We start from the raw sequence: 15,175 nt of genomic DNA, 5'->3' as shown, positions 1-15,175 counted from the left end.
GAATTCTTTGTTGAATGAAAGCTGAAAAGAACATACTCACAAAGGTATGATTTTTCTGTATTGATAATCCCACATAAAAATAATTATTTGTTGATATTTTCTAAATTGAGTATTTTGATTTTATTCTATAATCATTAGGTCGAAAATTCAATACTAAACCAAATGTATAGGAGTATAAGTCTATATCTTTTTCACCTAATTACTCTTATTATGCTTATCAACATATTGATGCTATTTTACGGGTGTGAATTCACCACTATATTGAAAGTGAAAAAAATCAGTTGGAAAAATTAAAACAAAAATACAAACATTTTATAAAAAAGTTTCGGTAGGTCTAAGAGACTTCCTTCCAGAAGGCAACTTATGCAAGAAGGAGTTATGACCAAATATAGCTTGATGTTCAAATTTCTGAGAAGGATTTTTGTAAATCATAGGAGTACTAGAAGTCCTTTCTGGGTACATTAATCGTTCAGTAAGTAGATCTGGCTGTTTATCATTTGAAGCCGAAGTATTATTATTTTCTGCTATCATATCTTGGCTAGCAACGGAATCGATGACATCTGGTACTGAAATTGTGGTTAATCTAGAAATGCTGAAAGCATAATCTTCTTTAAGAATTAAATTTTTAAACATCTCTCTGTATTTTTCGTAATTAGGACGCTCCGTAAAATCAAGTTTTCTTGCCTCATTAACAAACGCTATGAATTCTTGGGGAAGTCCTTCGCATAACATCTCTGCATTTGTTGCAAATTTTTTCTGAGCGATATGCTCATATTTTTCCTTTTTCGTTTTAGCTTTGATGCCTTGCCAAGGGAGTTTACCCTTTAAAAGATAAACAAGAACGTATGCTATACTTTCTATATCATCTCTTCTACTTTGTTCTATGCCTAAATGTGTATTTAATGAAGCGTACCTTGCTGTTCCTGTTAATGAGCGCCCTTCTCTATATTGGATGTGGCTTTTAGTTTTAACGTCGATATAACGTTTTGACAAACCAAAGTCTATTAAGTATATAATATTGTTATCCTTTCCTTGCCCAAGCACGAAATTATCTGGTTTAATGTCTTGGTGGATGAAACCTTTTGAATGAAGAAATTGGACGCGAGAAATCATTTGATAAGCTAAAGTCGCAACAGTAGGAACGTCAAAAACTTGAGGTGCGATAGTATGATATGTTTCTAAGGATTTCCCTAAAAGATCCATTGCAAGACAATTAAAATCATCGTCAATGAAATAGCCATAGCAGTTGGGAAAGCCAGCTTCACCATTAAGCAATTTATATATACGAGTTTCTCTGAGTAGTTGTGGAGCAGTAGATGTAGCTGGTTCGGATTTTATCGCGTAGGTTTTACCATTTTGCAAATTTTTAGCAGTATATATCTCACCAAACGATCCTGCACCAATCTTGCTCAGTATTTCATATTTTCCAGCAAGACGGCGTCCAAGCATCGAGAGGGTTGTGTAAAAAATGTAAACTTTACATTATTTTTTTATTAATTTTTACAAGCGGATAATACTTTAAAAACAGGGTCAAAAGTTGCAGACTTTCTCAAATTTATTTGAAGTATTGTAAACACATCATCAAAAGTAACATATTTGTTTTGAATCAAATCGTTTTTCATTTACAAGTTCTGAGCTTTTTCAATTTTATTTTTTCTTCATACTACTCACAGTATACTAGGAATTGACTATTATGAGCAGATTCTCAATTATCCCTGCTTTTTCTGCAGAAATTTTGGATGTCAACAATAAACTGAGAGATGAGATAACCAGATTTGACCAAGCACCATAATTATGATTATTTTATACGACTTTGAATACCAAATACATTATTTCTTAATATTATGAATATTATATTTACAGTACTTTGATATGAGTATTCAAATCAAATCTATAATATTAACATGAAGAGTTATATATGAATGCATCAATAATTTTATAAAAATCAATGTTTGTTATTAGAAATTCGAAAAAATGAGCTTACAATATATGTTATCAGCTAAAACTTATCCATAACAGAGCCACGCGAAGATTGTATAGCATATATGCTACAAAATAGCTAGTTTATTGTACTTTTGAAAGCGATCTCTTGACCCTCCAAGGATAAATAGCGATAAAAAGTGGCAAATTATATGAAAATATTGTGTGTGCTCATCTCAGGAATCAATTGGTTAAATTTAGGTTAGTGGCATTTCAAATGTATTGAATTACGCAAATCTTATTTCAAATGAAAGTTTTTCAATCAAAGAAGCGAATTCTCCTTCATGACATGGTCGCAATTCAGAAGTTTTTAGCAAACTCTGCTGAGTACCATGATTCCTATGCAGATACATGGGCAAAAATGGGCGAAACCTTGAAGAATATGATTGTTTCACAAAACTCTGCAATTTCAGATCAAATGGAAAGATTTGCAGCCTGTCTCAAAGAAATAGCCGACTGCCATAAAAGAATTACAGCTGCAGAAACAAGAAATTCTGAAGACTTTAATGATGTTATCGAGAGATATGAAGTCCTCTATCGCACACACAATGAATACTTAGACGCGAAGAAGAAATTCCAAAATGCAAATGCCAAACTCAGAGAAGCTTTAGATCTTGAAATGTATAACAAAGCAAGACCTGATTGGGATAAACTCCAAGAAAAGACAGAGATCAATGTTACCAAATGCAAAGAAGCAAAGGTTGCAGCTCTTGAGGATACAAAAGTTAAACTTGCAACTTTAATCGAAACAAGAAAGAAATATAACCTTTTCAAAGTTAGAAGATTCCGCCAAGGCTGGATCCGTTACGGTACAACATTAAAGACAGAAAGCGAAAATGAAATCGAAATTATCAATAAAATACAAGGAATTCTTAACGAAATCAGGGGTATCAAAGACGTTAACCCAGAGGATCTCAACAAGATCGAAACAGCTGTTACAAAACAACTCGAAGAAGCTCCTCAACCACAATTTACTCCAGATGCCGAATCTCTTCAACAAGCCAACACTGTTACTGATTTACCAGCAGAATTAGATCATATGATTGATTTGCCTGAAGTTCCACATGATGTTCCTGAAATTCCAGAAGAAGATACAGAAGACCATTCAAACGAAAAGAAAGATGATGAGTACTATTGAAGCAAATTTTGTTTATCAATACTAAACTAAATACTATTTATAAATATTTTTTTTGCCAAATTTCGACTTTACATCATCTTTTTTTGACAATTTCAAGTTTACATTTTTCAATTTCTTTTATAATTTTTAAATGTATCGTGGACCCAGAATGAAAACAGCGCCATTTGCGCCATTCAATAAAGCCTTCTTACCAGAAAGTATGCTTAGGAAGTTTGGTTTCGTTAAAAGCAATGATATGCCTTATGAAAGATCACACGCAGTTAGAACAACTCACCAGGAATTCTATAAAGTCGTCCAAGAATCAATGTTTGGTGCACCAAACCACAAAATTCTTCGTGTAGATCCTTTAAGAGAAAAAATTATTATTTCTGATACAGAAAAAGGAAGAGGTGTTTCGTTTGCATTCTCAGATATTAAACAGGTTGTTACTGATGATAATGATACATGCCGTGTGTCAGTAATCCCACACGACAGCTCATATCGTACAATGACTTTTGGAATGGAATCACCAGAAGTTGCTCTAGCATTTACACAGAGACTTGAAACCTTAGTTCAAGCTCGTAAAATTGGTGATAGCTAAATTTTGTATTAATGTTGCGTCCTAACTCTAAAAAAGTTTAATATCTTATTGTGATTTAATTAAACCTGACTTTTTAATGCTCGCCGCCTTATTTATGCATGATGAATCTACAATTAAATTTGGAAAATGTTAATAATTTATTTTCTTATAATGGCAATGAGTTTAAATTAAGTGTATTCGATCCCCACAAAAGATTTACATTCAGATTTTATTGTAAAGTATATGGAAATTTGAAATTTATTGAAAAATGGAAATTTTGTGTAAAACAAACTCTTTATCTCTATTGGAATATGCTCATATCTTTCATAGATGAATATGAAATAAAAATTAGCAAAAAATTACAAAATATAACGACGAGGCCTTGCTTTTTGAACGGCAAATGGCTGTTTAACTGTTTGCACTGGATCTTTGGCATGCATTAAGATAATAGTCAAAATAATCAGGGAAATTATGAAAATAATTAAACAAAGTCTATTCTTTGAATAATCGGTTGTGTCTTCGACATTTTCTGTTAAAACTCCTTCCTTAGACCAACTTTTACGATCTTTTGAAATCGAAACTAAAATTCTTCGATCTTTTTCACGAGGGATCTTGCAAAGTACGTAATCTGGATCAACTTCAATTGCCTTAACAATAGTTTCTTCAAATTTGCACCAAGCTTCAGTCATTTGATCATCAGAAGCGTAAATCATTCTAACCTTAGCAAATGTCTTGTTTTCTCTGTACACAAAGTTAATAGATGGCTGAATTTGGATGCATTTGAGACCATCGCCCGTATAATCATCAAAACACTTGCAATTGCCAGGATATTGGCAAAAGGCATACTCAGAACATTTATCTTTGCAGTTATAACAACCTTGGACAGTGTCGTATGGATCTCCGAGTGGAAATGAATCATTACACTGACAGCCGTATTCATTTTCATATGCATTTTTGGCGCAAATTAGGTTTCCATCCTTATCTACTGGGTGGTGAAGCTTTGGATTGTATTTTCCTGGAACATAGTAAGGAGAATCAGGATCATCACTTGAAGTGAAGTTTGGAGGGTTAAAATCTAGTTCATCATCAGAGTCTTCATCTCCATGGTGATGATGGTGATGATGATCATGTCCTGGATGTGAAAGTGCATAGCTGAAAAAAATGAAAAACATTGTCTAAATCTTTGTCACTTTTTTGAAATTCAAAAAATGGAAAATGAAGCACAAATTAACAATATTATACAGGCCCGACCATTCAGCAATGATGAAATAGACAAAATTATAGGCAATGATGAAGCTCCTAAAGAAACTCCTGAAAAAATCCAAGAAAATACAGAAAAAATTACAGAAAATCCGCCTCCAGTTGAATCAGCACCAGTTGCCACTGAAAATACAACAGAAGATGCAGAAAAAACAAATGATGAGGAAGAATCAGAAGAAGAATATGAAGTCGAAAAAATTCTTGCGCATACAAAGCAGCAAGGCAAGATATTTTACTTAGTCAAATGGAAGAATTATCCAGATAGTGAAAATACATGGGAGCCAGAAGCTTGTTTCAATTCTCGTGACTTAATTAAAGAATATTGGAAAAAAGTTAGAGAAGAAGATGAGCAAAAGACTAAACGAAAGCGCAGATCTTCAGAAACAAATCAAGATAATAAAAGCTCTAATGAAACAGAAAAAACAGTTAAATCCAAAAAAGATTCTTCTGAAGATAATAATGACGACGCAAATGAAACAAAAACTAAAGATTCCTCAAAAAAGGACAAAGAAAAAGCAGAAAAAAACAAAAATTCAGAAAATTCGGATGAAAAGAAAATTCAAGCAGAACAAATTCCAAATTCGCCAAATAGGATCGGAAGACAAGGAAGGAAACGTAATATCCAGCGCGTAAGAGGTGTTTGCATGAAAAACGGAGAACTGTTTTTTGCAGTTATTGCAAGTAACAAAAACAGACTTATCAGCAACGCAGAAATGAAACATCTGTACTTACAAAAGCTTTTTGAGTTTTATGAATCACATCTGCTGTTAGGAGAACCAATAGAAATAAAATCATCTGAATCAAAATCATCAGAAGAAAAGGAACATGACTCTTGTTAACTTTTTTTGTTTATAGAATAAAGTGTTTGTTTGAATTTATATATATTCTATATCTTTTTCATTATGTGTGTTGTTTTCTTCTTCATTTTTCCTTATAATCTGTTATAATTGGATTCTCATCTTTCATTTTATAATAAAAGAAAGCATTATTAGTTGTTAAAATGGTATCATATGTAGAAGCTATATTTATGATTGTTCATTCATTTCGTTTGTTGATTCCTCGCTTGAGTCTCCATGATACATAATTTTAGCAACTTTAATGGCATTGTCTCCAAATTTGATGCTGTTATTGTTATTGTTTTGATATCATAAAGATTCATTTGAATAACATGAGTAATTTTGCTTGTTTTTCCTATTGTCTTAAAATCATCAAATAAAAGTAGTAACTTCATTGGATATTAGGAACTTTGGAATTAATGCAATTACATAACAATGGAATGTAAAATCTGGCTATTTACAAACAAAAAATTCATAGCCTCCTTTCATTCTTTTTGGTGAGCCATGTGCGTCTGAAGGTCTTCAGAAAGTTAAAAGATGCTTACTTATAATTTATTTAATATTAACATAATCCAGATGCAGCTATAATAATATTGACGAGTTATAATTTAGTGAGATGAAGCATATGAATCATAGACTTATTTTAATTTGTGTTTAATAGATAAGAGGATCGCATAAAAAAGTATACTTCGTCATTATCATTTTAGATTGATTGATGAAAATCTTTAGAGAATATATCATCAGTTATTTCATATTGTAGCAATAGTCAGCAGTCTCTCCTGTTTCAGAAGTGGTTTCTCTATTGTTTCTTCTTTAATTTTATCTGTATGTTCTTCAGTAATTTCAATATGTATTGCAATATTTTATTGGAAAATATTTAACTCAGACATTAAAAACCAAAATAGCTATGAACTAGCTTAGTATATAGTCATTGTATCTATTTCATATCATAATATATTGTGATTTATTTTCAGAAGAATTCTCTTCCAATTCTGAATCTATTTCATTATCTTTTCATAAGTTGCATATTATAAGCAAATTAATTCGTCTCTTGCAAAAATGAAAGGCATAGCAGCTATTCACGATAGATATTTACCAGATGTGCTTTCTTTATAATAAGGTGAGTGAAAAAAACAATTGATTTGCTCTCGAAACGAGGAATAATGGCTGTATTATAAGAATAAATGTTTAGGCGCCATTTATCTGGAATAACTCTATCGCTTTCCGATTCATAGTGGAAACTGATTAATTTTGAGAGAATTTGTAAATAACCTTATTGTCATGGTTGTTTCTTTAATGTTATTTTCATGCCAATTATCCAGAATTTGCATTATGACATTTTGTGTCAAATTTTCTTTCAAAATAATGCTAAAATCACTCGCCGAGGAATATCCGGAGCGAGTGGTTTCTCTGAATGATTTTGAGATTGGAAAGGTCATTGGGCATGGTGGATTCAGTGAAGTCTATTTTGGGCTGCAAAAATCTACAGGAATTTACGTTGCCATCAAAATTCTGAAACAGAGGAAATTGACAGAAGAAAGATTCGTCGTATATGAACGAGAGATCAAGATACTTGCCCAAACTCAAAATAGATTCATTTTGGGCTTTGTAGGTTTTACAATTACATATCCTTATTCTATTATCACAATATACACATCAGGAAATTCATTGTACAATGCATTGCATCACGTTGGCGATGCGCCTGTTCTTACAGGAACTCAAAAATCAAAAATTGCATTTGCAATTGCAATCGGAATGAAAAAGCTTCATAACATGCGTGTAATACATCGTGATTTAAAATCACTCAACGTACTTTTAGATCGTCAATTATATCCAAAAATTTGTGATTTTGGATTATCTCGATTTGTTATGTCAGAAGAGTCATTGCTAACAGTAAATATAGGAACTCCGCATTGGATGGCGCCAGAGTTATTCGAAAATTCGATGTATACAAATAAAGTTGATGTTTACTCGTATGCCATGGTTCTTTGGGAGCTCTTGGTAGGTTCATATCCATTTAAAGGAGTTCCTGCTGTCCAAATTGCCTTTCTTGTTTGCAAAAAGCAAGAAAGACCAAAATTACCTTCTAGAACTCCAAATTCGCTTGCAAAACTCATTACTAAATGCTGGGCTCAAAAAACAGAAGACAGACCATCGTTTGGCCATGTTTACAAAGAGTTTATGGAGAATCAAGTTCATTATCCAGATACAGACATGAACGAGCTCAACAGGTTCATGAGAGAGTGCATTGATAATATCGATGTACCATACGATGAATTAGAATTCATCCGCAAGCTCCCAAAAAGGAACTCGATTCCGACTGAAATGAAATCAAGTCAACCTTTCCATCCTGTTACGGATTCAGATGATGATTTTGATTTATCATCACTTAGCAGTGCTAAATCCAGCGATTTTCTTAAGGCTTTGGCTTCTGTTAAGAAAGATATGCAACCTTTCCACGCTTTGCAGTTTTTTAACACTCTGAAGGGTAATATATTGGAGAAACCTGATGATGAAGTCCTCCTTGAAATTGTGACCACAATTAAGGACTTAATAAGTGATTCTTTGATTGCATTGACTGCTTTCATCGAATCCGGCCTGTTTAACACTCTGCCGCTTGACAAAACAATACTATCTGAACAGATGCTCGAAATATACCTCCAAGTGTTCTCTATAACGCCAAAAGCTGTTTCGAAAATTTATTTGGACCATTTAGCACCTTTATCGGCCACATACCCTCAGAAAGTTTTATGTATAATGCATAGATACTTATGCGGCCATTACAGGAACCAATTTTTCCTTGAAATGTCAGATTATTTGATATCTTCCTACCAAACGTTCTTAAATACGGATTCTTCGAAGGAATATTTAAATCTATTGTTCACTCTCATACAATTGAACGAAGATTTTAAGTATTCCAGGTATCTTTACATACAATCCATTCTTTTAGAGACAATACGGCTTAACAAGCATCCTGAGATAGCAACAGATATGATAATATACATTTTAGACCCAAATTCGCAGCTGAATCAGGAATTATTGATTCCAATTCTTCAACAAAAAGAAACTGCTGAATATGGACTATCAATACTTGCTCGTCTTAATGATATAGTTCCACCCCTACCTATGCTTAATGCAGTTATCGAATCCGCAAAAAAATATGAAATTGGCAGCTTAATTTTATGCAAAATGGCAGAGAACGAGGTCATCAGTTCCAAGTTGGCCGATGAAATAGGCGAATGGGCATCTTTAAATCTCCCAAATTTGTTCGGAACGTTCAGATTATACGTTGTTGTACTCCACAACAAGCGGAACGTCAGAATATTAAGTACTAACGAATCCTCGCTTGAACTTCTTAAGCGGATTGTTGTTCTCAAAGATCCGAAACTGATTTCGAATTTGAGCCACATTTTTTCATGTTTGAACTCGGCGATGTTTATAAATTCTGCCACGGAATATGAGTTACTTGGCAGCTATTTCCGCATCTGTCTCGAGCTCGGCGACTCTTCCACGATTGCGGCGTGTTTGTTCACTGCAGAAAGGCTCGCGAGGACTTCCTGGAGTGAGGAATACCTGCAGATCATTCCGCTCTCTGCTGCTTTGTTGAAGCAGATGGGCGGATGGGAAAAGTTCGTTTTACCGTTCATTGCAACTGTTTCTTGCTACGAAGACGCTGCAGACGAAATCTACGAATACAACGTCATTGATACTTTGAATCTTCTCCTGTCTTCGCAAGAACTTGGTGCGTACGCGCAAGCAGCAATAAACAACTTGCAATAGAATAAAAAATATATATTTGTTTATTTATTTTTAAATATATCGCTTTTTGATAAGAATGAATCATTGCTTGAAATGGTTTTGTTTTATACTAATCAGAATCAGACTCTAGTGAAGTTGATGATAAAGCAATTTTTTCAAAAATTGACCTTTTATGTGATTCATCATCATTGGAACTATGGTTTTCATTACTCAAATCTACCATTGAAAAATATTCTACAGGTTCATGAGAGAGTGAAGGTGATGATAGAGCATCAGATACTTCTCAAAGAATCATGTTTTCTTCTGATTTCAGCGTCCTCTTCTCGTGTTTGTTCGATTAATTAGATCGAATTTTGTTTCTTTTGCTTGATTTGTGTTTTGATTTAAAGTCGTGTATTTCTTAGGAGACAAGCATTTAAAAAAACATCAACATTACTATATAATCATATAAAGGTTTATCATTGTGAATCTTGGTGAAAAACAAAGCGTTTTCCACGCAATTTATTTTATTACTTCTTTTACCAGATATCATAATGTTATTCCAATTTCATTTATATATTTATTGGAAAAATCTTTGAATCCAGAATATGGATAAGTAGAGTTAAGTTCATAGTTTCGAAATATAAATCCAAGAATCTATCTTTATTAGAATGAATAAATAAGATAAATCTAATGTTTTCTTTCAAATGTTTTATAGGTTGAAGTTCCATTGATTCATCGATGAAAATAGCCTTAAGCAGACTATATCATTGATGCGTAAGTACATCTCCAAAAAAAATCTCTATTTATAAATAAAAAAACAAACAATTTTTACTTTATTGAAGAGAAAGTATATTCAAAAGTTTTTCGAAATCAGTCGAACTCAAGTATTCAGATATTATGATTGTACCTCCCTGAAGCAAGTCCAGTTGCTGTTGCTTCTCACTCTCTGAATCGCTCTTGTAGAATATGAAAGGAGGGAGTAAAATGTAGTTCTCGTTTGGAGGCGCAATCAAGTTATTTATAACATCACTTATGAAAGGAATTCCCAAGTTATTTATTGAGAACAGCAAATAGTCCTTTTGTGCGTTATTTAGTGGTGAATTACTAGAAATCACACAGTTGAATCTTTTTATCAGCTTCTTGACGAATCCTTGTGATTCATCATCGCATGGGATGTTGTTGTAGTTCCATTGATATCTTCTGTCAAAAATTCCTTTCGAACTGAAGTAAGAAACAGCTGTTTGTCGAAGATAGAGCATTCCAAATGCGTAGAAATTAAAGGACAAGTTGAATTCATCATCATTCGATGCTTTCCTGAAGTAGTTATTCGCAACATAAATAGTTTTGTCGTCTAAAACTGTCGAAATTTGCAAACAAAACGAATTATTGTTGCGAAAAGCACTAGAAACAGATAAAGCACACATAATAGAGTTCAACGAATGGAAGTATGATGAAGATAATGTGATAGATCGTGTCCTTTTGCAGATTTCTTCATAAGGAGCTGAAACCCACTCTAAATTCAAGCCACTTGAAACAATTATAGTGGTAGTACTACGAAGAGGAACATTTCTATCAAGAATAAGTGATAAATATCCATTGACATTCTTAGATGTCTGTTGAATCATTAAAAATGAAAAATGATTCTCGTAAAAAATCGAATAAGGCGTTGTATTCTTCGATGTTGGTGAAGATACATTGATACAGTGTACAGCAAATGGTAAATTTGGTAAGGATGGTACTGTACTCGCATAAAAATAAATTACTCTGTCTGGTTTGAAGGTTTTGAGGGATTCGAATATGGCAGCTGTGGATTTCTCCGATGATGTTTGAAAACCACATGTAGAGATCAGAACGATGACTTGTTCAAATAACTCAGGAATTTGAGAAGAAGGGAATAAATGAGGGGTAATATCAGTATCATATACTCCTATTTGTAAGTGTATGTAATCTTGCTTCTTTGATATGTATATTGGATGCATACCGTTGAATATTAAAATAAATTTGTCATTACCCATGGTTTTGACGAAAGATTCTTCCATTAATGAAGTAAACACTCGTTGTAAAAGAACATTTGGTATATTTAAATCGAATATGAATGCAATTAATCTGTCTTTTTTTACTAAATTCGCTGGCTGATAGTAATATTCTTCAAGATAACATGATTGTATGGGTTTTTCAACAGATACATTGCAAATTGGGCATTGTTCTCCTGTTTTATAATAACTGCCACAAGCATTGCATTGAATTATTGGAACATCTGTCTTTTTTATTATGTTTTCTTTTGGCACTTCGATAATCAATCCGAAACTAAGAGATTTAGCCGCTTTTTTCGTGCCTGGTAAAAAATTTGAAGTCAATTGTATTCTTCTCATTAAAAAATTTAAATGGAACTTGTATTGATTAAAGTGATCATGTGAATTTTGGCGTCTTTTATGTGAAAAATATGCAGGGCTTAATTGAAAATAACATGAATAATATGTATAATTTTATTACAAACAAATATAAAATAATAAGATAGATATATATGAATGTCTAGTACTCTAAACAGAATGGAACGAATGTCTCTGCCAGCCATTGGTTAATCAATGGTGTATAAGAGTGAAAATCGATGTCATTGTCAGTTGTTTGGTATCGATTCTTCCAAACATTTGTGAGAAGTGTATATGAGGACCCAAAATAGAAAAATTTTGATAAAATCAAATTTTTGTGATCTTTTGATGAAATTTTTTGGTTTAATTGCTGTATAATCTGTGAGATACTAACTGTTCCTTCGCATATCTCGTGTATTATTGAGAGTATTGTCATGGCATCTAAAGATCGAAGTTTATTTCCGCAAAACTTGATAATGAAGTATTTTTTATCATCTACTTTGCGAACATCAGTGATATTGATGGAAACTTTATAAGGAGACTGCAAAAAATACGGATTTAATGATGAAAGTATATTTTTGGAAATGCTGTATGTATCTGTTTCCTCTTCAATATATCCGAAATAATTCATTTCGATACATTTTGATGGTGAAAAATCTGCGTTTATTACCTTAATTGCATGAAATTTCACTAATTCGTTTGAAGATTGTTGATAATTTGTATTCAAATACTCACATAAAGTATCTATATTAGGTGGTTCTGGTGAATGCACTTGAAAAGTTATGATTTTGCCAATACAAAGATTTAAAGTGTTATTTGAAGAATTGAACTTGATTATTGAAGGATTATTCATCTGTTTTTCGTCAATTATTCCATAATTGGCCAATAAATTTAAAACTTTTTTATTAAATTCTGATAAATTTTGAAGAAAATGGCTACAATATATTAAAATAGTATACCTATCGGACAGATTCCTTCTAAAAGCTTCATTTCTTCTCCGTTCCCTTCTTCCTATAAAGGAAAACAGAGTTCCCATTTTTGATCAAAAATGAAAAGGTTTACAGTGTTTACGGGTGTGAATAGTAATGAATTTCTCAATAAAATATATCGATTGACTCTTCATCACTCAATCACTATGTGTGTAACTAGTCGATGATGAAGTAATTGATTAATAAAGAATGCGTATCATCTCTACATAGCTATATCATTATATGAAAAACAATAGAACAATCAATTCGCAAATCGTAAGTCTCCCCTTTACATTTCGTGTTCCAAAAACTATTGTTTAAAAAGTTCATTAATAGTGATTTAATGATGATACTATGTTTTATTCTCATTTTTCAATAAAATAGTCAAATGAATGTGGATTTGCTTGAAATTCAAATCACTTGCATTTGTCATGTCTACACCATCTAATTTCGCTTCAATAGAGAAAAAAATAATTTCATAACAAAAATTATTTAAAAAACATAAATAAAAATCAAATAAATGTCTCGAGCATTTGCACAGATTTCAAATTGACTAAGAGTCTCTTCATTGAAAGGACGAAATTAAACGGATCATTAAGATTTAGCGCGTAACTGACCAAATTGATTGTTTCTTTTGAGGAATCAATTCTATGTGGTGGAGATATAGCTCTTTTAGATAAAACGCTAAACAATTGTTCAAATAAAAACATCATTCTTGAAAGAGCAATATTAAACTCAGGAACATTTGCTTTTTTCTCAGGATAAAGTAATTCATGCTGTTTTCCATTCACAATAAGTATAATTTTTGAGTCAATAATCAAATCACTCGAATCAATCATTGATTTCTGAAGTAATATCTTGAGATACTTGCAGATCAATAGTAATCCTGTTTGTATTTCTGCTAGTGGTACGGGAATTGATTTCAGAGAACCAACTCTGCAGGAATTTATTGTTCCGTATTGTCCATCAAAAGAAATACTGAAAACAGTGTGTATTGTGAAGCATCTTGATGGATCTGGTTGCGATGGATTTGCTTGTTTTTTAGGAGAAGTCTGCGGAATAATTTGATTTTCGGAATCGCTTATTTTTCTGATTGGTTTTTTAGGCTCTTCTTGAGGTTCTTGATCTGGTATAAGAAAATGGATGTTATCTAATGATTTCCCTTGAACATCAAATTTTTGGAAAAGTTCATTTGTATTTTTAAAGTAAGCAAGGAATTTATCTATGCACTTAACACATATCAAATGTCTTCTTGGCTCTTCATTTCCTGATTGCTTGTTAAGTTCATAAAGTTCTTTCATTAACATCGATTGACTTTGATCAGAGAGGTTAATTACTGATCCCAATTTGTTCACAATGCCATCATCTGTCAACGTAGTATCCATGGCAGATAATGAATGGCATGATGGGCATACAAAGAATAAAGTTTCACTCATTTTTTTTTTATTTTTGTCAAAAAAATATTGAATGAAGATGATAGTCTTTTGTTACGAATTAGGAGTCAGATTTTGTGTTTTTCAGAAGTGTAAGTGAGGTTATATCTGTTACCTTGAGTGAACATCATAACAGAAGTTTGATTAAATCTTATGATATCAAAATTACAATCAAATTTGATGTCATTCTACATGAAGAGTGCTCTTTTTTGTTGTTTCATTCGAAAAGCATCTATACTTAGCTTATGTTCAGTTAACATCTGATCAAATATTTTTCTATAATTATTTATAATATTTGATGAAATTATTATACAACATTGAGATAAAGATGCCTGAGTGAGCTTTTAGATTGAAAGAAATGATATGAAAAGCATTTGTTTCGAAATATAATATGATTTTGAATAGATAAATGTCTTAAAGAAATGTTTGATTAAAGTTCAATTATAGCTAAAATGTGAATATGTAAACTGGGCTTTAGAAGATCACAATAGGAATAATTTCGATAACTTTATTAAGGGTGCACCCGTATGTACGTTTATTTGAGAGGAGGAGGATTACCCTCTCAATTTTGAGGGATTCGTTAGTTTATTTTCTCGATGAATATGCAATAAAATTTGATTTTTACCTTATCAATATACTTCATATAATATACACATGTTCATGTAAAAACTTTTTTCCAAAATCCTCAGGAATTAAGGGATTTTTGAATTTTAAGAATTTTTTCGAATTTTTTCGAAAAAAAAATATTTTCAGAACAGCCTTAACGGCTAAGATTTAGGAACAATGTTAAGTATCAAAAAGAAAGGAGGTCTGATATAGACAACATATATCGTTGAAGGTTGAAAAAATCTCTAATATTTGAGCCCAAAATTTCAAATTTTAATTTTTTGA

At 32.1% G+C, this 15,175-nt stretch overlaps 9 protein-coding genes across 9 annotated transcripts, besides 1 other annotated feature; 4 read left to right on the top strand and 5 right to left on the bottom strand.

Annotated features, from left to right (window-relative positions):
• Window positions 1–305: 305 nt before the first annotated feature.
• Window positions 306–1,472, bottom strand: TVAGG3_0619750 (STKc CK1 domain-containing protein; the record flags this gene model as incomplete). Its single annotated transcript, XM_001307583.1, has 1 exon — window positions 313–1,449. The coding sequence occupies one exon, from the start codon at window positions 1,447–1,449 to the stop codon at window positions 313–315; it is 1,137 nt and encodes a 378-aa protein (XP_001307584.1).
• A 755-nt stretch (window positions 1,473–2,227) lies between these two features.
• Window positions 2,228–3,118, top strand: TVAGG3_0619740 (uncharacterized protein; the record flags this gene model as incomplete). Its single annotated transcript, XM_001307584.1, has 1 exon — window positions 2,228–3,118. The coding sequence occupies one exon, from the start codon at window positions 2,228–2,230 to the stop codon at window positions 3,116–3,118; it is 891 nt and encodes a 296-aa protein (XP_001307585.1).
• A 128-nt stretch (window positions 3,119–3,246) lies between these two features.
• Window positions 3,247–3,917, top strand: TVAGG3_0619730 (uncharacterized protein; the record flags this gene model as incomplete). Its single annotated transcript, XM_001307585.2, has 1 exon — window positions 3,249–3,698. One exon carries the CDS (start codon window positions 3,249–3,251, stop codon window positions 3,696–3,698), a length of 450 nt encoding a protein of 149 aa, XP_001307586.1.
• Window positions 3,918–4,036: 119 nt separating this feature from the next.
• On the bottom strand, window positions 4,037–4,849 carry TVAGG3_0619720 (uncharacterized protein; the record flags this gene model as incomplete). The annotated part of the gene is made up of 1 exon (XM_001307586.1): window positions 4,037–4,849. One exon carries the CDS (start codon window positions 4,847–4,849, stop codon window positions 4,037–4,039), a length of 813 nt encoding a protein of 270 aa, XP_001307587.1.
• A 36-nt stretch (window positions 4,850–4,885) lies between these two features.
• Window positions 4,886–5,776, top strand: TVAGG3_0619710 (methylated histone binding; the record flags this gene model as incomplete). The annotated part of the gene is made up of 1 exon (XM_001307587.1): window positions 4,886–5,776. One exon carries the CDS (start codon window positions 4,886–4,888, stop codon window positions 5,774–5,776), a length of 891 nt encoding a protein of 296 aa, XP_001307588.1.
• A 1,362-nt stretch (window positions 5,777–7,138) lies between these two features.
• Window positions 7,139–9,553, top strand: TVAGG3_0619700 (protein kinase protein; the record flags this gene model as incomplete). Its single annotated transcript, XM_001307588.1, has 1 exon — window positions 7,139–9,553. One exon carries the CDS (start codon window positions 7,139–7,141, stop codon window positions 9,551–9,553), a length of 2,415 nt encoding a protein of 804 aa, XP_001307589.1.
• A 676-nt stretch (window positions 9,554–10,229) lies between these two features.
• On the bottom strand, window positions 10,230–11,877 carry TVAGG3_0619690 (uncharacterized protein; the record flags this gene model as incomplete). Its single annotated transcript, XM_051240316.1, has 1 exon — window positions 10,348–11,529. One exon carries the CDS (start codon window positions 11,527–11,529, stop codon window positions 10,348–10,350), a length of 1,182 nt encoding a protein of 393 aa, XP_051086903.1.
• Window positions 11,878–12,002: 125 nt separating this feature from the next.
• Window positions 12,003–12,951, bottom strand: TVAGG3_0619680 (uncharacterized protein; the record flags this gene model as incomplete). The annotated part of the gene is made up of 1 exon (XM_001307589.1): window positions 12,047–12,514. One exon carries the CDS (start codon window positions 12,512–12,514, stop codon window positions 12,047–12,049), a length of 468 nt encoding a protein of 155 aa, XP_001307590.1.
• Window positions 12,952–13,037: 86 nt separating this feature from the next.
• TVAGG3_0619670 (autophagy protein 6/Beclin 1 domain-containing protein) lies at window positions 13,038–14,302 on the bottom strand (the record flags this gene model as incomplete). The annotated part of the gene is made up of 1 exon (XM_001307590.1): window positions 13,364–14,287. One exon carries the CDS (start codon window positions 14,285–14,287, stop codon window positions 13,364–13,366), a length of 924 nt encoding a protein of 307 aa, XP_001307591.1.
• Window positions 14,303–14,799: 497 nt separating this feature from the next.
• Window positions 14,800–15,175: part of a mobile genetic element that runs on past the window's edge.

This window comes from Trichomonas vaginalis, chromosome III (assembly GCF_026262505.1).
Source record: "Trichomonas vaginalis G3 chromosome III, whole genome shotgun sequence".
NCBI classification, from domain to species: Eukaryota; Parabasalia; order Trichomonadida; family Trichomonadidae; genus Trichomonas; species Trichomonas vaginalis.
This window is presented reverse-complemented; position numbering and strand designations above follow the sequence as displayed.